The 23,933-nt window shown below is 38.7% G+C and overlaps 2 protein-coding genes across 2 annotated transcripts in view; both read right to left on the bottom strand.

Moving 5' to 3' along the window:
• Positions 1 to 3,266: 3,266 nt before the first annotated feature.
• Positions 3,267 to 6,798, bottom strand: LOC125314000 (putative adenylate cyclase regulatory protein). The gene is made up of 6 exons (XM_048275460.1): positions 6,591 to 6,798; positions 6,152 to 6,497; positions 4,708 to 6,007; positions 4,093 to 4,437; positions 3,730 to 3,957; positions 3,267 to 3,627 (listed from the first exon to the last, which is right to left on the bottom strand). The coding sequence occupies exons 1-6, from the start codon at positions 6,690 to 6,692 to the stop codon at positions 3,267 to 3,269; spliced, it is 2,682 nt and encodes an 893-aa protein (XP_048131417.1). The 5' UTR covers positions 6,693 to 6,798.
• A 32-nt stretch (positions 6,799 to 6,830) lies between these two features.
• LOC125314370 (disease resistance protein L6-like) overlaps positions 6,831 to 23,933 on the bottom strand; it is a 59,950-nt gene continuing 42,847 nt past the window's right edge. Inside the window, exons 2-3 of the mRNA XM_048276504.1 lie at positions 12,161 to 12,979; positions 6,831 to 6,902 (exon numbers count right to left, since the gene is read on the bottom strand). Coding sequence (XP_048132461.1) covers positions 6,872 to 6,902; positions 12,161 to 12,963 — 834 coding nt within the window. The 5' untranslated portion in view covers positions 12,964 to 12,979 and the 3' untranslated portion in view covers positions 6,831 to 6,871. The remainder of the gene's footprint in view (positions 6,903 to 12,160; positions 12,980 to 23,933) is intronic.

Genomic DNA, 23,933 nt, shown 5'->3' with positions numbered 1-23,933 from the left:
TTGTGTCATTTTTCCTTTTGTGAAAGCTGGCTCTTTGTTACAAAGTTAAAGCTACATTAAGCGAGCTTCAATATCCGAAACAGAAGCACAGTTTCTCTCCAAGAACAATTTCAACTCTAGTTCCAACGACAATCTTGTTGGGGAGAACCATGCAACAATTCACCAAGAACTAACCCAATCAAGAATAAATTTCGTCCCCAAAACTAAACTGACCAAAATAGAGTTAACCCCAGCAACAATAGCAGTATATTCCAGCAATACAACCTTAAAATAAGCAAATATAATGCTGAAATGTTAAAGAGACAAGGCAACAACACCAAGATTTTTAAGTGAAAAAAACAATGCGGGAAAAAAAATCACAGACCACTAAAAAACTTTCACTAGATATACAAAGGTTCTTCTCTAGTTACACATTAGAGGCTCAATGTCAATAATACGACAATACTTCATTACTGCGAAAATGGAATTACTCCAAATGAAGCAAGAAATCCCAACCACGATTGGAGAAACGAGAGAAAGGTCTTTGATGAACAGAACTGATCAACTCCTAGCTCTCGATCTCACGAACAACGTGTTGGAATTTAAGCCAATTCCGACAAAAGCCTTTGAATCTGGACCGGAAAGCCGCAGGGGATATACCCGTTCCAAGCCAACTCTGACAGCAGCTTCCCATAGCAAGAACCTCTTAAGTTCTTTATCAACCCTGAAAAATTTAGCAGGCAAGCATCGAATTGCTTCCACTTTAGCATGAAGTTTCAAACCTGAATCACAAAATACTCTCTCTGAATAAAGACTCCAACCGACCCTCCATACGGGAATAAGCTATTGTACTGACCTAAAATACAACCGTCCGATTCATCGGCCGTTATATCAAACCAGTTGGCTAGACTTTAAGGATTTCAGAAACATCTTAACTTAATGTTCATTCAGCAAGCTTGCTATTTGCATTGCATCATGCAGCTTTTGAGCAATTCAGAATATTCCACAAGGGAGATCAGAGGAGAACACATTCTGATGATAAAGGATTCTTGCAGGAGGAATTTCTTGTTGAGAAGTAATGAGGGTAACATTACAGCAATAGCATGGAAAACTTACTTCTACATCATGCAGTGAAACTGCATCTCTTCAAGGCCCAAGACAACAATCTTGCCATCAGGACGCACCAGCATAATGATGTGATACATTTACCTGGAGTAGATTAGAATAATTATGAGAAGCCAGTATTGACGAATCATACACAATGAATGTGCAAGGGAAAGTGGGTCGATAAGACAACCAAAAAAACGAGAGAGAGAGAGAGAGAGAGAGAGAGAGAGAGAAACTGAATAATTTCTTCACAGTAACCAGAAAATGTTAATCAAAATTTGTGAAGTGAGGCAAAGCGTCATAACAGTACAAGATAACTGAGGGGGATATAGGTCACTCAATATGGGATTTGTTTGGCTAGTAGGTAATCTAAAGTGTTGGGAATCTATATCTTTTTGGCAGTCTCCAATCTTATCTCAATCCAAAAATGAACCTTGTCGTTCCGCTTTGGAACCTCGAGGTAAAGTGGATCCATGAAAGCTTACTTCAGGCAAGGATCACAAGTGTGCTAGTACCTACAACTTAGGATCTCAACAGAAACCATTCCAGGGTTGGCTCAATTACTATAGTGCAATCAACATGTTCTCCAAATCCAGAAGACAATATGCTGCGTAAGCATTCAGATGTTTCTGGAGAAAAAATGCCTCCTCTCTAAATTTTTTAGGTGGGAATAAATAGCAAGAACTGGCAAATCTAGGCATCTAATCCTAAACTCTTGCGAATTTGAATTACCAAGAGATAAAACTCATATAACAACTTAACATACTTGGATGCAGCTCCCCCTACACTCCTAGTCTCTGCGCTTTCTCCAATTTGTAACTCCATCCCTCTCGACCAGATTGTCATACAAGTATGGAGCATTGCTTGAGATATCCTATTAACAAGTAAGTTAAACTCCCACCTGCGAACTTGATTAATTAAAATGATGCGACAAAATGCTGCTCCGTAATCAGAACAAGATAAATTAACTCTAGTAGTACAAGAAGTGAGAAACTTTCCAGCCTATACTCTACAATCTAGTATACATTAAATATCTCCTTGTAGGGATCCCTCGATCAGTAAAAAAGAGGAAGAAGAGGAGCCAGAAGTGCATTACATTGTGAGAGTCGGCAATAGAAATCTAAGGAAAATTATATAGATGCCTGACAGCATCGAGACGTTATTATGCAGGGCCTAAACCTACCAACTCCATGTGGGCATCAAGCATTTCTGCATCTGACATGGCTAGTCCATCTAGCATAGATGACATCCCCTTCAATTCAAGTTCTTAATTTTCATGGACACTTTAAATTGTATACCCAGAAGGGAAACAAGATGGAAATACAGCAGTATGGTACACTTCATATTGGTCTAGATGACTCTCAGTTAACTTAGGGAAAAAATCCCCTAAGGCACCAACCTCCAATTCAACGATGTTTTCGCTTATGGCCTGTTTGCTAGTTCATTCATGACCACACCACTAGGAGAAGGGCCTGTTCTTGCATTTAGCATTTCTAGACCGATGTGATTACTTTTATTAGCTAATGCAGACCGTCTGAAAATGTGAAGTGTACCATACTGCTGGACAAAATTTGTCCCAAGTCAGTAGCGTAAGCATACTAAGGGATTTCCTCTCAACATACTCCTTTTGCATGGTAAATTCATTCTCAAGTGTACCTGAAACACGCAGTGATGAGCCGCATGGTGAGCGCAGAGCAAACTAAAACCTCACATAAGAAGGACCCCATATAGGGTCCTTCATTTAGCATTTCTCGACCTATACAATGACTTTTGTCGTGCTATCAAATGTTGTATACATCAGTTTTTATTCAGTACTTCCAGCATTCCAGAATCAATCAAACGTCGAGAGTCTTTATTTTTCTGCATAGGATGAAGGATCTTACCCGAAGACCAATGGAAAATGATGCGCTTAGAAAGCCTTTTCATCTATTTCTGTTAATGGCATGATAATCAGAATCATTTTGCCAAAGCACATATTAACTTCCATGAACATCTCCCCAGATTCCTTGAATTCAAGTAAGAAAAAATGACGACACTCTCAACCAGGAAATATAATGACAGGATCATTACAGGAAATACAAATCAAAATTGGGCGGTAGATCTCAAACGAGCAAAGTTTAAATACCTGCTTTATGTACCTTTGTTAGAACTGTTCCTTGATATGCAAAGGGCTTCTTCTCTTAATTTTGATAAATCCGTGTCCCAGATAATTCTGGAATTGTTTTAAGTGACTTGCATCCAATGATACTCAGTTGTTCCAAAAACTCCAACCTATCAAGGCCTCGAATTTCAGCTAAGTTTTCGCAGCCTCCAGCTTCTAATATCTTCAACCTGCCGGATTTTGGAAGTTCTAGCCTTTCAACAGACGTGCATCCTTCGATACATAGCACTTCCAAAAACTCCAACCCATCGAGGCCTTGAATTTCGGCTAATTCCTTGCATGAACCAGCATATAATGTCTTCAGACTCCCGGATTTTGGAAGGAGCAGCCTTTTAATTGAAGTGCACCTAGCGATATTCAGGCTTTCCAAGAACTCCAGCCTATCGAGACCATGAATTTCAGCTAAGTTTTCGCAGTTTCCAGCTTCTAATTTCTTCAGTCTCCCGGATTTTGGAAGGTCTAGCCTTTCAATTGAAGTGCACCCTTTGATGTTTAGCATTTCCAAAAACTTCAACCTATTGAGGCCTTGAATTTCAGCTAAGTTTTTGCAGTCTCCAGCTCCTAAATTCTTTAGCCTCCAGGATTTTGAAAGGTCTAGCCATACAATTGAAGCGCACCTTTCGATATTTAGCATTTCCAAAAACTTTAACCTATCGAGGCCTTGAATTTCAACTAAGTTTTTGCAAACTCTAGCTTCTAATTTCTTCAGCCTACCGGATTTTGGAAGGTCTAGCCTTTCAATTGAAGTGCACCCTTCGATATTTAGCATTTCCAAAAACTCCAACCTATCAAGGCCTTGAATTTCAGCTAAGTTATCGCAACCTCCAGCTTCTAATTTCTGCAACCTCCCGGATTTTGGAAGGTCTAGCCTTTCGATTGAAGTGCACCCTTCGATATTTAGCATTTCCAAACAATCCAACCCAGCGAGGTCTTGAATTTCAGTTAAGTTTCTGCAGCCACCAGCTTCTAATTTCTTCAGCCTCCCAGATTTTGGAAGGTCTAGTCTTTCAATTGAAGTACAGCCTTCGATATTTAGCATTACCAAAAACTCCAACCTATCGAGGCCTTGCATTTCAGCTAAGTTTTCGCAGCCTCCAGCTCTTAATTTCTCCAGCCTCCCGGATTTTGGAAGGTCTAACCTTTCAATTGAAGTGCATCCTTCGATAATTAGCATTTCCAAAAACTCCAACCTAGCAAGGTCATGAATTTCAGTCAAGTTTCCGCAGCCTCCAGCTTCTAATTTCTTCATCCTCCCAGAATTTGGAAGGTCTAGCCTTTTAATTGAAGTGCACCCTTCGATTTTTAGCATTTCTAAAAACTCCAACATATCAAGGCCTTGAATTTCCGCCAAACTTTCGCAGCCTCCCGCTTCTAATTTCTTTAGCCTCCCGGATTTTGGAAGGTTTGTCCTTTCAATTGAATTGCACCTTTCGATGTTTAGTATTTCCAAAAACTTCAACCTATCGAGACCTCGAATTTCAGCTAAGTTATCGCAGCCTCCAGCTTCTAATTTCTTCAGCCTGCCAGATTTTGGAAGGTCTAGCCTTTCAATTGAAGTGCACCCATCGATATTTAGTATTTCCAGAAACTCCAACATATCAAGGCCTTGAATTTCAGCTAAGTTTTCGCAGCCTCCAGCTTCTAATTTCTCCAGCCTCCCGGAGTTCGGAAGGTTTAGCATTTCGATTGAAGTGCACCCTTCGATATTTAGCCTTTCCAAAAACTCCAACATATCGAGGCCTTGAATTTCAGCCAAATTTTCGCAGCTTCCAGCTTCTAATTTCTTCAGCCACCTGGATTTTGGAAGGTTTAGCTTTTCAATTGAAGTGCATCCTTTGATATTTAGCATGTCCAAACACTCCAACCTGTCGAGGCCTTGAATTTCAGCTAAGTTTTTGCAACGTCCAGCTTCTAATTTCTTCAGCCTCCCTGATTTTGGAAGGTCTAGCCTTTCAATTGAAGTGCACCCTTCGATATTTAGCATTTCCAAAAAGTTCAACCTATTGAGGCCTTGAATTTCAGCTAAGTTTTCGCAGCCTCCAGCTTCTAATTTCTTCAACTTCCCGGATTTTGGAAGGTCTAGCCTTTCAATTGAAGTGCAACATGCGATATGCAGGCTTTCCAAGAACTCCAACCTATCGAGACCTTGAATTTCGACTAAGTTATCACAGTCACGAGCATCCAGTATCTTCATGCTCTCGAAATTCGGAAGGTCCAACCGTTCAATTGAATCACAGCGTGCGATAGTCAAGCTTTCCAAATATTTCAATTTGTTACGACTTCGAACCTCAAGTAGATTCTTGCAATATCCAGCGTAGAATGTCCTTAGATGGATAAACTGTGAAACGTCCAGTGTTTCAATAGATTCACAGTGACGGACTTCCAAGATTTCCAACTTGAAGGGAGTGTTTAGGGATTGCGATAATTCTGATTGTTCAACATCTGTCCATTGGGAGCATTCTGAATTCTTTAATAGTGCTGATGGAAGCTCTTGGATGCACTCGAGAAATTTGCATTCACTCAATTGTAGTTCCTTGAGATGGGTTAGGTGGGAAAGTGAAGGCAATTTGCGACTTTGACAGGTGACACCCAAATATGTTAAATTGGAAGGAAGGTCTGGCAGCGATTGGAGCTCCATACAGCCAAGAAAATCAAGGCGTTGTAGGGATGAAAGATTGCACATGCTTTCTGACATTTCCCCTTTCAGATTTCTGCAACTTGAAGCATGTAACTCTCGGAGCTTTCTCAGCCTCCCAATACCTATGGGTAATTCTTTCATGCTGGTTTCAGAAACATTGAGAATTTCTAGATTCTGCAAAGACCCTATACTTTCTAGCATTACCCCTTCCAGTTTATTGCACCTTGAAGCATCTAAATGTCGGAGCTTTCTCAGCCTCCCAATACCGTTGGGTAATTCTTTTATGCCACTGCCAGAAATATTTAGAGTTTCCAGATTCTGCAAAGAATCTATGCTGTCCGGTAATGCAGAAAGTTTTTGAGTATCTTCTAGAAGGAGTTGCTCCAGTGCTTTTAATTTACCGATTTCTGCAGGAATCTCCATGAGGTTGTCACAGCCGTTCAACTCCAAGCGAAGGAGGGCCTTCATGTCTCCAATTGAAGAGTCAATTTGCTGCAGTCCCCAACAACTATTGAGGATCAGAACCTCTAAATTCTTAAAAGCTGAGAGGAAGTGCGTGTTTTCCAAGGACAGACAACTTGTAAGGTCGAGAAACTTGAGCTTCTTTGCCACCTGGTTAAAAAAAATGATGCTCAAGGGATTAGTCTAGAGCAATTATGATTCAAAAGAAAGCATAAAAGGAGGGAAAAAAAGACTTGTTCTTACCGTGAAAGAACTCCATCCTTTCCATTTCTCATTTATCTCGCTTTTTGACAGTTCGAGTACAACTAATTCCTTAACATGGAAATTGTTTACTTCAAAATTCATGGGACATTTTTGCCATCGAAGCCATCTTAACCCCTCAATTGAGTCCTTAAAATCTCCACTGAGATGTGCCCTCTTAATGTGAAGGAATCTTAGACTTGTCAAATTCTTGAATTGTTTGTCTGTGTAAATGTCGCCATTTCGCTCAGCTGTTTTGCCGGAGACTTTTGAGCTGCCTTCACTCAGAATAATCGCCTCAATCTTTTCTGTTCCCTATAAGCAAGAACCAATGTTCATCAGTACTATATCCAACTAAAGTGGTGTACTACAATTTTGTTCATATTGCTATTGACGTGCATTAATGTGTTCAAAAGACTACTAATGTGAAGATATGATTCTCTTTTTACGACAATAAGCAGTATTTAATATTTATTAACGCTAACAAAGTGAAGGATGTCAACTTCCATTTTGAAATTCGGCCATAAGCATTCGGATCTTAAAAAGAACTATGATGTAATGGCACATACAGAATAAAATCTTTCAAAATCTACTGTACTAGAAATATAACTTTTCTGCAATTTTTATATTAATTTCTTATATATTACTGTACTGTGCTACTTACGCTATTAATACAAAAACTAACATGTAGTCTTATTTCCCATTGGAGTGATAACTAATTACAAGAAACTGAATATTGTGATAGTAGTTATATTAAGATATTATGCATTTATTATTTTCCTAATAGTAACTTGAAATATTGTTAATTAATTATTTTCAACTTATAAATAGCTAAGACAATACTTTTAGCTCTATTAATATACTCTACAACGTATTATTTTATCATAAATCTTAGTTTAACTATGGATTACAATTTGATATATTCAAAACCATATATAACTTCTCAGTTATATTATAAATCTCTAAAACTAAACATTTTATCATAAATCTTAGTTTAACTATGGATTAAAATTTGATATAATCATAATCATAAATAACTGAGTTACTCAAGTATAACAGATATAATAAATAGACCCTAATAACTTTGACGTACATAGAAAAAAATTAATTGTTGAAAGTGCAAAGCATTTTTGAAATGTAAAAGCTGAAGCTATTTTTGGCTACAACCATATATGGAATAGCTTTTCCTTGGCCCCCCAGAAATAACTATTCCTGATTTGCGAGAGAATAGTAATTTCTAACCCATTTCTGAACGAAAAAGAAGGAATAATTGCTTCCTCTTGAATAGATTGAAAATAGAATAGTTATCCTATCCCCGAGAACCAAATGCGTAGTAAGCATTCACACCAAAAAATATATATATATATATATATATATATATATATTCACATATACATGGATTTCTCCAAACCAGAAATTTGGTTGTTGTAAGTCACAATGTTGTACAAGATTTCATGGATACTCATAGGCGGACGACATGATAATTTGGGGAAAAGTGTCAAAAAAGTCATAAACCTATTGCATTGGTGCCAATTCAGTCCTAGATTTTTTTTTTTGCGCCAATTCAGTCCTAAACATTTTACATCGGTACCAATTCAGCCCTAAAATTTTTATTAGTGCCAAATAAGTCCTAAACCTTTTGGATTGGTGCCAATTTAGTCCTAAGATGTTTTGCATTTGTACAAATTGAGTCAATTCGGTCAATTTTAGTCGAAAATCGTAGACGTGGACGTCTATCGTTGACGTGGATATTTTTTAATATTATTTTTAATATTTTAAATAATTTTAAAAAAATTATTAAAAATTAGTGACAATTATTAAAAATAATAAGTAACATTTAAAAAAAAGTCCGCGTTAGCGTCGGCTATGCCACGTAGGACAATTGACGTCCACATTAGCAATTTTGGGTCAAAATTGACGAGATTGACTCGATTTGTACAAATACAAAAAAATCTTAGGACTGAATTGGCATCAATCCAAAAGGTTTAGGACTCAAATGGAACTAATAAAAGATTTAGGATTGAATTGACTTCAATGTAAAAGGTTTTGGACTGAATTGGTACAAAAAAAAAGTTTAGGACTAAATTGACACCAATGCAATAGGTTTAAAACTTTTTGGACACTTTCCCCTGATAATTTGGGAAAGAATTAGATCTCAACACTTAAAAGGAATCCAAGAAAGAGTAACTATTAAAAAAAAAAAAAGGAAGAGATCTTCAACAGAAGTTATCTACTAAGATTAGTCATTTCCCACATAAACTTCCCTCTCAAAATATCAAGACACCTTTCTCTATCTCCAAGATTTCTTTGTGTGGTGTGTAACATTTTTCACCACCAAAAATCGATAGCTAGAGTTTGGCCAAATGCCGAAAATAAGCCCAAACTTTTGTACTTGACCATTAAAGCCTAGTCTTCGGCATCTACGACAAAAATAGAATTTGATTATTTATGTCTTGGATTTTTTACTACGAAAAAGAAAAACATTTCTCTTTTTAATGGTCATTGCATAAAATACGTTGATGTTATATATGTACACATATTATATATAAGAAATTTCTGTTCCTAATTTATTATCGTAAGTTATAAATGAGTCCTTGTCCTATTAATATTGGTAAATGCAATTCCTAATGCAATATTACACAAAATAAGTATCCCTTCCATTCTCCATTATGCGATAATGACTACAATTTCATGAGAAATGTGGGCATCGTTAATCCTATTATATAAATTTTAACATCTAGAGATTAAAATTCTATGGTTTATACTTTATATATTGTAAGTAGTTATGGTTTACAGTAGCATAGTTAATTTATTTATTGCATGTGTCAAAAAAGTAAATGAAGCAATTATAGAAATTTAAGGTCTTTCCAAAATTGAATACCTCTATAATTTATCTAGAAAAATTGAAAGCATCTCATTCTTGGAGATACTTTCGTAATATTCACTTTAAGGAAAATCTCAGATAACACTACAATACTTACTAAGAGAGTAACCTCCGTACTTTCTAATTTCACCAATGAAACATTCGAGGGCAATAATAGTCGAAGGTTCTCTATTCACTAGAGCAAGCACTAAGTAGTGGACCAACATTACTCTAACAGTAGAACATGGACTAAGTGAGCAAAAGAAACCAAACCCTTACCTTATTTTCCTTTAGCACTTTTTGGACTTCCTCGAAATCCCATAGCCTGCTACGATTCCGAGGCTCCCGCTGGTTTTCCTCACGAACTATTTCCCTACCAAGATCTCTCAGTTGATCATGCATTCGAAACTCATGATCATCTCCAATTTTTATTAATGACATGATTCTCAATACTTCAATTCCCTCCTCAGGGAAGAACCGACAAGCTTCCCACATATAGGATGCAATTCTTCCGTCAGTGCCAATGAAAAAGCAAGCAATATCCAAAAATATTTGTTTTTGTTCATAGTCTAATGCTTCATAACTTATCCTTAACTTCTCTCGCACTTCCTTAGGAGGCACTTTTATTAACTTTTCTATTGTACCTCTCCAGAATGCTAACTTTTTTCCGCACAATAATGAACCTAAAACCACAAGGGACAAAGGAAGTCCTCCAGTTTTGGATACAACTTCACAAGTAAGGTCCTTAAGTTCCCTTGGAGGAGAGTCCTTTCGAAATGCATGTTTGCTAAATAGGAGCAAAGATTGATCTTTATCCATTTCCTTATGGTCGTAGGTGTAGTCCACCCCAACTTCTTCAAGAATCCTCTCATTTCTGGTAGTAATAATGATCCTACTTCCCGAAGAAAACCAATCACGATTACCAACCAAACACTTCAACTGAATAATATTGTCCACATCATCAAGAAGAATGAGGACCCTTTTACCTTTAAACTTGGAGGAGATGAACTTAGTCCCTTCATCATCATTACGAACTTCATTTTCTCGCTTCAATATATCATAGATTAATTGATTCTGTAAGTAATGTATGCCATTACGCTTCCATGATTCCCTTATATCAGCAATGAAGCTACGATGCTCAAATTGATTGGAGAGCTTGTTGTAGATGGCTTTAGCAAGAGTAGTCTTACCAATGCCTCCCATTCCATGGATGCCAACAAATAGGGTGGCATGAGATTTGTTCTCCACAAATTCCAAAACATTCTTCACATGACTATCAATTCCGACCAAATTCTCAGAAACAACCAACTCAAACTTTTTCTTCAGTTCGCTCAACACTTTTCGGACAACCGAGTTCACCAACTTCGCTTCATACCCGTCAAATATGACAAGTTCAAATATGGGGCAACAATAATTTATATTGTTTACCTATGGAGAACACAATAATAAATAAATCTAGGGATAGATTGGAAAACTTAGGCAATTGATTTTGTCATGTCACCATATATTATCATATATGCTAAAATTAAAGTGGGAAAAGCTGGTGGTTGCTTTACATGGCGTGCCCCATTCCACTGTTACTTCGACATAATTTATTAAGCCATAAGAGACTTGAGGATACCGCGTACGAATGTTGGATATTGTATATATTAAGGGTTTGAACCGAATTTTTAACTTCTTGTTTATTAAACATATTAGGGATGTGGATGTGATTTTGAAAATTTTGTAGAGCGTCCGAATAAGCGAAAATCCAATGAGCCAGCTATCGAGAATTAGCCATCAATCAATAAACAAGTCATAACTTTTGATGCAAGATGATTTCAGGTCCCGTAATACCAATCCGAAAAGTCATTTAGAGTGCCATATTGTGTCATTGAAGGGATTTCTCCTCATTTGCACAATTCTACGCACTTGCAAGTTTCTGCTCGTGTTTTGAATTTAGTATCCTTCTAGATTGGTGCTCTTATGAGTTTTCATTCCTCTAGAGATGATAATAGGTTATACTTTATTTTATTTTATTTTTGAGTATCTATGTTCTATGATTCAGTTTATAAGGAAGTAGAAGAATAATTATTACCAAAAATAAGAACACTGCTTCAATATATGCAGGTGCATGAGATAGAAATTACTTGTTGAAGATAGGAAAATGCATTGAAAATTATTCAAACAAACATATAATAAAAATAATCGTTTTTTTCTTTTCTCATATTTACAATCATCATATATAACAAATGAAACATTTATTCTGAGAATAAATTTAATAGCAACTAATCAACGACATTAATGATTTAATAAATGTAACTTGGCAAGACAAAGAATTAAGGCTTTGACCCTTACCAAAAAAAAAAAGAATTAAGGCTTTGACAATCACTATGCACGGTATATTATGATGTTATGAGCTTTAAATATAAATCACCAATAATATGTACTATAAATCTCAAACAAATATGTAATTAGAAAATTTGTGATGAAGATCAATGTAGAGTACACTATAAAGAAGAAAAAAATTGGCGCAATGTTACAAAATCTTTCGATATACGATTAAAAGTACATTAAAAAAATCTTATTATTCAAGCGAACGGGATCATGATAATAAAATCTATAATTAGATTGGTCAATAACATTAAATCAAAAAACTGAGAAAGAGAATAACCAGTAAACACCCACACATATTAAAAGAAAGGAGAGAATGTCTTGGTGAGAAATTTACCCCGCGGCTTCGTATCCTTTCAAGGTGCTGACTTCAAGGAGTGCTTGCTTCCATTTCTTCAGAATCGTCGGGTCGAAACGCCTCTCAAGCAAACGACTCTCACGCTTATGAAATGCTTCTCCAAAACTCCCGATTTGATGTCCCACGTCAGCTGGTTTCACTTTATAGAATATAGGCAAAACTATCTGCCCGTTATTATTTTTGCAATCTATTATTTTAACTAGTTCATCCAGGCACCAACTGCTTGTGCCATAATTCACGGAGAGAATGGGGATCAGGATTTTACTGTTCGTGATAGCTGCCAAAAGCTCTGGTCTGATGTTCTCGCCTTGGGGGAGCTCATCATCGTCTCTGAAAACGTCAATTCCGGCATCGAGGAGCCCATTGTAGAGGTGATCGGTAAAGCCTTTTCGAGTATCTGGGCCTCTGAAGCTCAAGAACACCTCGTAGCAGTTTCCAGTCGAAGCAGCTAACGAACTAGATGCACCATTGTTAGCTTCTGTCAGAGATGAGCTAGATGCAATGGACTTAGTTCCTGTCGGAGACGAACTAGATCCTACAGAAGTATCGGTCGCTGGAGACGAACTAGATCCAATGTTGCTAGTTTCTGTCGGAGATGAACTAGATCCACCGGAATTAGTTTTTTTTGGTGTAGTCAACGAACCAGATGTGCCCGTATCAGCATCTTCTGTATTTCCATGCACACTTGCTTTCTTCTTATTGAGGAAATAGAACGCTAGCCCCAGGAGAAGGATCACCGCCGCGAGCTCAACGAAAGAATGCCCAAAGATGAGACGATGCATTTCGGCTTTGCTCTGACTCTGCCCTTGATTTTTGCTTTCAAGTTTGATTTAATTTCGGCACCAGTTGGCAACCATAATGGCAGCAATAAGTCAAAAACTTGTCAAGCTACCCCACGCTTAGAGTCGTTGCTGAAATATCATTGCACAAGAGAATCCAAAGATAATAGATAAGGTCTGTCAAAATTTCAACCACATGTTGGCAAGATGAAAAGTGGAGAGAGAGAGTCTTGGGACGAGATTGTGACATGAATTTGTGGGAGAAGATGAAAAGAGGGGGGAGAGAGAGAAAAAGGGAGATTCGTCCGGTCCAAGTTGCACACTTGACAAGCAATGAGTAGAGTCGTGTATAATATACGCCGTATTTCCTGTCTGACATTACTTGAGTACCCAATATATTTTCCAGACAGTGCTCAGAATACATCAATGTATACAAAGCTCTCGATTAATAGAGTGATGTTGTCTGGAAACCTTCCTCTCTTTTTTTTTTTCTATTTTTTTTTTCATGCGGGTCTCGTTAACTAGATGGGAAATACGTGCGGAATTAGTCATCCCTCCCAATAGCTGATTGAAAAGGAGGATGACAGCAAGATAGGAATACAGAACTATTTCCCGTGTGGAAGACGGGACTTATGTGCTGAATTAGTCGTCCCTCCCAAAAGCCGATTAAAAGTGAGGATGACAGGAAATATGGAATTATTTCTAGGTTGGTATAAGGGATCCTTCTTTGCGACTGATCCACAAACTTTCTCCTCTTGGTTGATCAACTAATCTTATTCTTTCAAAATCACGTCGCATCATCGTTGCTGAGAGTTATGGAGATTGAAGTCTTTGACGTTCTTTCTAGTAATCCGGTGGTAAAGATTCTTACTCGGGGACCCTTTAAGTTTGGAAAAAAAGTATTTAAGAAAACCAGACTAAAATAACTAAGTGTGAGCCATAAGATATGTTCCATCGGTCATAAAGATGACAAAGTCGTATCAACTTTTAAGTTCAAAGATGCGTACTCTATTCACTGGGGCATCCTCCTCCAAGTTGAGACACACCACAGCTGCCATATGGGACTTCCAGCTTCTTAACAGTTTTCCATTCTACTTAATATTTATACCATGTTAGAAATGATTATACCACAGTGTGCATAACTGCCGCAAGCACTAGCATATCCAAAGCAGCACACCGCATATCCATAGTTCCATAAAGACAGCTACTTTGGTAAGATAACATTCATATGTACAAACAAAATCTCTTCTCAACAAAATTTAATCTATGAAGTGAAGGATTAGTAATATACTGCTAGAAATCTCAAAGAAACAGAATGGCAGAAGCCTCAGCCAAGTTCTCAGCCATTCTGCTCATGAGAAAGCAGCTATTAGCTTGATAAAAACATAACCAGTTATTTACAAACTTTTCCTCCCACATGCATAATTGAGGCACATACAAACCCTATCATTTAAGAGTCACCCACAAGCATAATTAGATTTTGTAAGCTTATACGGCTAGTTTTGTAAGCTTACGGCTAGTTTCTTTTCGAACTAGTTTGACATTGATGAAAATATTCATACTGTATGACCCATTGGATTCAATCTAATTAGTCAAACGGGTTATTCATCTCTTGTAATTTGTTACCCTATTTAACAGATGTTCAAATCAAGTTTTCTAAAAAAATTGTTGATAATTTTATCCAACTCAGATTGACCTATCTAGCAATCCATTGTTAACTTAACATTGACAGACATGACCAAAAAAAATGGATTGCCATCTCTATTAGCAGCTGAATGTTCGGTGAGAAAATTTGCTGTTTGCATTGCATCATACAGATTTTGAGCAATTCAGAATCTCTCCCAATAAAGATTAGAGAAAAGAACATATTCTGATGATAAACAACTGTTGTAGGAGGAATTTCTAGTTGAGAAATAGTGAGGCTAACGTTCAAGTAACAACATAAAAAACTTACTTCGAAATCATGCAGTAAAACCGTACCGTCTTCAAGTCCCAAGACAACAACCTTGCCATCAGGACGCCAGCATAATGATGTTATACATTTACCTGGAGTAGATGAGAATGATTAAGAAGAGCCAGTTTTGACGACACACATTGAAATGTGCAAAGAAAGTGAGTTCATTATAAACAAAAAAGAACACAAAGAGAGAGAGAGAATAATTTGTTCCCAATAAAATCAACAGAAGAAGAGGAATGAAGAGCACACACATTAACTGACAAAAAGTTAATCGAAATTTGTGAAGTGACGCAAAACATCATAAGTATACAAAATAACTGAGAAGGATATCGGTCACTTGATATGGGATTTCTTTGGGCTAGTTGGTCATCTAAAGCAAGGGAATCCATATCTTGTTGGCAGGCTCCAATTCAATATCTGAATCAAAAAATAAATCTAGTTGTTCAACTATGGAACCTCAAGTTGGAGTGGATGCACGAAAGCTTACTTCAGGCGAGGATTACAAGTGTAACTTAGGATCTTGACAGAATGGAGAAACCATTCAAGGATTGGCTCAAATACTATAGCGCACTCAAAACATTCTCCACATCCAGAAGATAATGTGACGAGCGAAGCATTCAGATTTTTCTAGAGAAAAATCTCCTCTCTAAATCCAGTGAGAATAGACAGCAAGAACTACCAAGGCTAGACATCTAATCCTAAGCTCTTACGAAATTCAATTACCAAAAGATTAAGTCTATTTGCTTTCTCCAATTCCTCCCTCCGTCCCTCTTGACTAGATTGTCATACAAGTACGCATCATAGCTTGAGATATATCCTATTCAAAAGTCAAACTCCCCATCAGCAAAATGATGTGACGAAATGCCCTTCTGTAGTGAGAAGAAAATAAATTAAACTTCAAGTAATACAAAATGTGAGAAACTTTCCACCTACAGTCTATATCTCCGTATCCATTAAATCTCTCCTTGTAAGGCACGCTCAGACGATAAAAGAAAGCTCAATCAGTAAAAGAAGAGGGGTCAGCAGTACAATTACATTGTGAGCGTCACCATTAGAAATCTAAGAAGATCTTTTTAGATGCCTGATCACATTTAGATGGTATTCTGCAGGGGCTAAACCTGCGAACTTCCAAGGGGGCATCAAGCATTTCTGGATCTGACATAGCTAGTCCATCTAGCATAAATGGCATCCCCTCCGATCATGTTGTGCAATTTCATGGACACTTCAACTAATTCACAAAGAAGGGCAACAAGATGGCCATACAGGAGTATAGTACACTAACGGTCGGTGTAGATGACAGTCGTGTAGGTAATGGAAAAAAAAATCTCCCAAGGCAACAACCTGGTCGAGAAGATGATAAGAATCTACTGCGCCTATAAATGAAATCCCTTAATTCAACTAAAACCAGCTTGGAATTCTTTACTTGCAACTAAGTCATCTCTAGATTTCCACTCGCATCACCATCATTGACTCTTCGTTTCTGTGTAAAAGACCAACTCCTTAGTTTCGACGTCACCTTCTCATTTGGATTACCAGGAGAGATTCTCCACAGCCCCAGCCAATTGAAGCCATGAAGGCACCACCTTCAAGTCCTCCATGACCATCGCCAGAAAATCCTACTCCGGATTCCACTCCGCTATCTTCACCTACCAAACGGAAATCATCGAGCAAACCTCACGAAACCGAATCGGAGCAATCGAATCGAAGCTGAAACGGGAGCACATGCCGCAACCCTTCGTTGGGTTCCATTGCTAGAAAGCTCCGCAAGCACCAGCGACTGGAACAAATTGCGAGGAGCAAGGAAAATGCAAGAGAGGAAGGAGGTCCACTGTGGAGAGTGAGAACTCGCGGTGAAAAAGTGCGGAAGAGAGGAACAGGCGGGAGAGGAAATAAGGAAGAGAGAGATTTGGGCACACGAGCGGAGTCGGACTCATTGGATTGATGGGCGGGCCATACCAAATTGAGAAAATGGGCCGGGCCGGACTTTATAACTATATAGCCTTGTCAAGTAACGCCCGAAATTGCCCTTTCGGGCCCATGGAGACTGAAGGACATTACATGGATGCGACTGTGATTAATTAGTTATTGAAATGTAATTTCGAAGAAACAATCTGATCATCGTCATTTAATTTTGAATTAAAGAAAAAACAATGCTGATGAATTACTCGAATCGGTACCTTACGAGAAAAAACATTCACGCCTGGTTAAATGTCGAGATGACGGGTCAAGCTCGAACTCAATCGAGCCATTTGCCATCACCACCCAAGCTCCAAAACACCCGACCGGATAGAAATACTCAACCATGTCGTTTGCCATCAACACCCAAAATCCAATCCCTTTGTGCGCGCCAATTTCTTTACTTTCCAATTTGTGATGAATGCATATCAAACTTGAACATAGAAAATCATTCTCTAGTCAAGCGGCGAACTTTGACCAGAAAAAAAACCGGCGAACATGATTTGTTTCCATGTTTATCCTCATCCATACTTTGAATGGATCACTAAGGGCACGCATGGTAGCACTTCTCTACTAGAAAATCAACTTCTGACCAAAAGTTGATTTCTTTATTTATCTTCAAAAGCAAAATTTGATTTTTCTACTTCGCTTCAAATTGATTGCTTGATCGGAGAAATTCGTTTGGTAATGGTTGAAAATTTCTACTTTTGAAATATTGTTAACAAAATCTTTGGCTGCTGGCGCTGGGCGACGGCGGGGCGACCGTCGTAGGGGTGACGGGCCGCTTGTAGTCGGTGTGGTACCCGGCCGGCAAAGCACGACCGGTGGAGGTGGGCGGGCGGACGGACAGAGGTTGGTGTGGTCAAAAAAGTTATTCTAAAGCGGAGAAGTAAAAATTTTTTACTTCTCAAAATTGGCCAAAAACCTTGCCAAAAGTTGAAAATCCTACTATAAGTTAAAAATCCTCTCAAAAGTCAATTTTTTTACCAAACAAATTTCTACTTCGGTAAGGTTTTTACCAAACGGATTTCCTCGCCAAATTGACTTCTAGCATAGAAATCCAGAAGCATAAGTCTTCTTGCTTTTTTGCTCGTTCTGCTGAGGGCCTTCCAAACTCAATTAGCATTGTTAAAAGCTCTTGGGATGCAGAGAACCAACTAGCTTCTCTTTCGATTCATGCCTTCTAGCTTTGAGAACCAACTGTTCCAGCATTAGTGCACCACCTAGCAAAAGCTTTACCAACATTAACTTCGATCATATTGAAATTAGTATTCTCATGGCAAAATTCCTCCTCATCACTATTCCGAAATTCTGAGTCACACTTGATCTGCAAATGGATAGCAAAACTAACTTCTTTTGAAACTCGATGTGCTGAGACATTTTACAAGATTGAACAAGAGTCACTATGAACAATAATCATTATGGACATCAATCACCCCTGTTATGATAAACTGAATATTCCTAGTTCTCCGGCTAAGATATCAACCGAAAAGAAGTACAACAGAGATGAATTATGCCTCCTATTTCATCTCCCCCCCTCAATTGAAGGCTTCTCATTGTTCCCAAAGCTATTCATGAAATGCCATTTGCATTTAGTGGTGGCATTAGCTCATGCCTTTTATCGTGGACTAGGAAAGCAAAAGCTATGATGTTTCGCTGAACCCACACGGCATAATGAAGCTACTAAGAGTTCAAAAAAGTGCCTCATTTGTCTCGAGACTATTCACTTCCACAATTTCTGAAGATAAAGAAGACAAATGAAGGGCCACACATTTTGGTCACTCTAGAACAGACGAGTTCTTTGGATTTTGAGTTCCAGATGATTTTTAGATTTACCAAAAGTACATGAATCAATGAAACACGGGAGCTAGCAAGTTCACCTAATGTAGTCAAAGGAATCAACATTTTATTGATACCTTCTCTACGTTAGGTGAATTGCTAGCTGCTTTGCTATACCAGGAAAATCCCATCTTTAAAAAATCGCTTCCATGGAGAGTCAGAGACTTGCAACCTGGAAGCAAAAATTGCCCATCTTCAACCTCTGCTGCAAGTGATAGACCAGAGCACATCCCACAATAAAGAGACAACAAATAAGAATAGGAATAAGATAATGTACTCTTCTTTCCAAATACAGATTACAAAAACCCAGCAAGCATATGATATGATACGTTTTTCGATTCCCACCTAAATGACAAATTGAGTGATGCTCAAGCTTTCAAATTTTGAAATGACAGAGTTTACACATTCATTCTAGTCAACAACTTCTTTTTAAGTACTTAGATAAACGGGAAACAACTACTTTCCATTAACAATTTATCATGACCTGTTGGAATCATGATTCTGCAGATGCACAACGGAGCAGGATATAGACTGACCCGACGCCACCTGGTTTTTCTGTGGTCTTTTGATAATTATTCTGAAGGCACAATGTCCATTTGCACCAGTAGACATCAGGCAGAGTAGCAAACGATGTAAACCAGATTCCAGTGTGATAAAATCTGGGATGAACTTCCTCAACTCCGGGAAGAGGAAACAGTAACTATCCATAAATTGATTAAATATGAAATAGAAAACAATTTGCTCGCCTCGAATGACCCGATTACAAATCAAAAGCATAATCGCGTTCTGCGGCTTCTGAAGAAGTTCCCTCAACCAGGCTGAATTGCACTAAGACTCGAACCAATTTTGAACAGAACAATCAGTTGGCCTTCCGAAATCCTCACCTCTCAACAAAAAAAAAAAAAAAAGTTCAACTCAGCTTCAATCAAGGATGAGGCTTCAATACCATCTGCCTCATCATACCGAAAGACCCTCTCAAACGCAACGACAGCGAAACAGGACCCGAAATCTCCAACGGGAAAACCTTGTCAATTGCATACCAAAAGCAGGGATCGACCACAATTTCCCTCAAAGTAAGCTTGATGTTTCGCTTCAAACCGCAGCATTCTTCCAACCTAAGGTACTCAAGAACAGGGCTACCCTTCAAGGTCTCGCTTCAAACCGCAGCATTCTTCCAACCTAAGGTACTCAAGAACAGGGCTACCCTTCAAGGTCTCATGCATCATCTAATCGGTGACCTACTAAATGGAAGCTACATATCCTCAAATGCAGGTTCACCAACGAAGAGCATCCATAAAGGAGCAGCGGAACTGGGCTCGCACGACCTCATATCCACTTTGACAGAAGGATCCTCGACACGGCATTCGACTGCAAAATGAAGCCACGGACTGAGATTAGGCATCCGATGGTCGAGAAAATTCAATGTTGAGGCGGAACTTCCTGACCCGAGGCGACACGTACAGGCCTCGAGAGGCTATCCGCGAACAGGGTGTCTTGCCGGGGGGGAAGGAGAAGAAGACGAGGTACGGGGCAGCGATCCAGACGGATCGCCACCACTTCGACCAAATGCAGGTTCGGACAACGTCCGTGATGTCGAGGAACGAGAAGATGCCGTTCGGACAACGTCCGCGAAAAGAGACTCGCCGGTGTTATAGTTTTAATGCACAAGAAGAGCGCCAAAGGGGCGCATGACAACAACCGTTGGAGTAAAATTTTTGCTTCAAAAGTGTTTTTGGAGCAGAAATCCGTTTGGAAACGCAACTTGTGAAATATTTTTATTTTCCTTCACAAGTAGTTTTGGAGCCACTTAAAAAGTTAAAAAAAAAAATTTACTCATCTCCAGAAGTAAAAAAATTAACTTCTACTAAAAAGTAGAAGTTCATTTCTAGAACAGAAGTGTTGTTATATGTGCAATAGACCAGCTTCATCGAGCATGTAGCAGCCATTAGTCCATTGGCTAAAATTTAGCCCATGTGATAATGGCACACTCGAATTCTTTGGGCCTATCTAGGAGCACTTTCAATAATTACTTAGTGTTTATGTGATGTGGGAGAGCCGCTTTCGATTAATGTTGTAACAAATGAGAAAAACAAACACAGAACACAAGGATTTACGTGATTCGATCAAGCGGATCTACGTCCACCAACGAGGTAAAACAAGATTCCACTATAATCAAAGAGAGTACAGATTACGGAAGTCGGTCTTATGGATTGAACAAAAACACACGGCTCACAAGTCTCTCACGTAAGAAAAATCCTCCATCTAAACGAAAAAACTCTAGCCGCAGTATAAATAGAGCCAAAAAAAAAAAAATTCTCGGGGGCGTTGCCCCCAAACCCCATAGAGATTTGTTCATACTGCTATAGAGATTTGTTCATATTACTATAGAGATTTGTTCGCTTGCTCTGAGTTGAGCCTATCGGCCCAACTCTCCACGCCACGAACTAAATCTCAATTTTTTCTCTACTTTTGGGCCGCACAAAAAAATATGTGTCGGTTCGGGTGATGAACCGGACCGAGTACATAAAATTCAAGACATATTTAACAAATCTCCACCTTGACTTGAATTAAAAAAAAAAAAAACAGTCAAGAAGCCAAACATATTCTCCCAACATCCCTAAGCCTACGTGAGCTAACTTGGTGTAAGAAACAAGGGATGCAACGAAAGAACATATCCACTTCAAAAACAAATGTAGAACTTTCATTCACTTGTTGGCGAGGACTGACTTGGTCAACATATCAGCAGGATTGTCAACAGTACCAATTTTCTTTACTATCATATTTCTCTCAATAAGTGCCTCTCAAATAAAGTGGTACTTGGTATCGATGTGCTTAGTCCTCTCATGATATGCTTGATTTTTAATCAAGTATATAGCACTCTGATTGTCACAAAAGACAACTGAATTGTCTTCCTGCTGGAGCCCAAGTTCTTGAATAAAATTCTTTAACCAAATAGCTTCTTTCATTGCTTCTGCTGCTGCCATATACTCTGCCTCTGTAGTAGACAAAGCAGCTGTCGATTGTAAGGTTGACCTCCAACTAATAGCCGAGCCAGACAGTATGAAAAGATAGCCAGTCAAAGATCTTCTCTTATCGAGATCACCTGCAAAATCAGAATCCACAAATCCCACAACCGAGGTACCGTTGGAACTGTTTCTATCAAACACTAGGCCCAGCTCTGCGGAGCCTTTAAGATATCTAAGTATCCATTTCACTGCCTGCCAATGGACCTTTCCAAGGTGAGCCATATATCTACTAACCACACTAACTACCTACGCAATGTCGGATACCATAGCATACATCATGCTACTAACTGGACTAGAGTATGGGACATGAGACATCGTAGCCTCCTCGACCTCCGATTGAGCTGAATGTAGAGCTGAGAGTCTAAAATGGGATGCTAACGGTGTCTTGACAGGCTTAGCATTTTGCACGCCAAACTTCTCAAGTACCTTCTTAATATAACTCCTCTGCGAGAGATATAACTTCCTCGCTTTCCTGTCCCTCTGAATCTCCATTCCCAAGATTTTCTTGGCAGGACCCAAATCTTTCATCTTGAACTCCTCACTGAGACGTTTCTTCAAGATCAACACATTTAACATGTTCTTTACAGCAATGAGCATGTCATCCACGTATAAGAGAAGATAGACAAAGGATCCATTTGAACCCTTCCTGAAGTAGACATAACTACCATAGTTGCTCCCATGATAACCACTTCCTATCATAAAGCTATCGAATCTCTTATACCATTGTCTTGGAGACTGCTTCAAACCATATAAGGATTTCTTCAATCTACAGACATGATCTTCCTTGCCTTCTACATAATAGCCCTCGGGCTGGGCCATATAAATAGTGTCCGCAAGCTCGCCATGCAAAAAAGTAGTCTTCACATCAAGTTGCTCAAGCTCTAAGTCAAATTTAGCAACTATAGCCAAAAAATACACAAATGGAAGTGTGTTTTACCACAGGAGAGAACACTTCGTCATAATCAATTCCCTCCTTCTGATTGTAGCCTTTAGCTACAAGTCGTGCCTTGCATCTAGCATTTTCAACACCTGGAATTCATTCCTTTTTCTTGAAGACCCATTTACACCCAATGGCTCTTTTTCCCTTAGGCAACGGCACCAAGTCCCAAGTCTAGTTCTTGTGAAGTGATTCAAGTTCTTCAATCATAGTAGCAGCCCATTTCTCTGATTCTGTGCAAGTAACAGCTTCAGTATAGGTAGAAGGTTCCTGAATACCCATATCTTCTACTGTTGTAAGAGCATAAGCCACCAGATCAGAGAACCCATATTTTTTAGTGGGCCGAGTCTGCCTCCTTTCTCTGCCAGTAGCAATAGAGTATGGCTGCTCCACCTCATCTAAAACTTCCTCATCTGAACTTGAATCAACAGTAACAATTTGCTCGCTCAAATCATTCTGAGAAGTCTTTTCTCGAAGCTCCACCTGAACCTCCACCTCATTCATATCACTCTCATGCTTTCCCGCAGACTCGTCAACAATATTCCTTTGATCAAGCATAATCATTTCATTAAAAGTAACATCCCTACTAATAATGAACTTAGGTGAGTTAGGTTCCTGGCACCACAAACGATAACCTTTCACCCCATCAGCATACCCAACAAAAATACATTTCTTTGCTCTAGGTTCTAACTTACCATCCTTAACATGATAGTAAACAGGGCATCCAAAAACCTTTAGATTAGAATAATCACGAGGCTTACCTGACCACATCTCAAAAGGAGTTTTGCATTCTATTGTTGTTGAAGGAGAACGATTAATCAGATAACAAGCCGTGTTAATAGCTTCGGCCCAAAAATCTTTTTCCATGCCAGCATTAGAGAGCATGCATCTTGCTCTCTCCAATAGAGTTCTGTTCATACGTTCTGCCACTCCGTTTTGCTAAGGAGTGTGCCTAACTGTACGGTGTCGAACGATACCTGCATCTGCACATAATTCATTGAAATCTCCACCACAAAACTTAAGACCATTATTGGTCCTAAGACGTTTGATCTTCTTCCCTGTCTAATTCTCAACAAGGGCTTTCCACTTCTTGAAGGTTTCAAACACTTCACTTTTTCTTTTCAGAAAATAAACCCAAACCTTCTTGGAATAATCGTCAATGAACGTCACAAAGTAAACAGCACCACCCTTAGATGGAACCTGTGCTGGTCCCCATAAATCGGAATGGATGTAGTAGAGTGTGCCCTTTGTCGAATGC

Source organism: Rhodamnia argentea, chromosome 3 (genome assembly GCF_020921035.1).
Source record: "Rhodamnia argentea isolate NSW1041297 chromosome 3, ASM2092103v1, whole genome shotgun sequence".
In the NCBI taxonomy this organism is placed as follows: domain Eukaryota; kingdom Viridiplantae; phylum Streptophyta; class Magnoliopsida; order Myrtales; family Myrtaceae; genus Rhodamnia; species Rhodamnia argentea.
The sequence above is the reverse complement of the archived record's forward strand: the minus strand, read 5'-3'. Positions and strand labels throughout refer to the sequence as shown.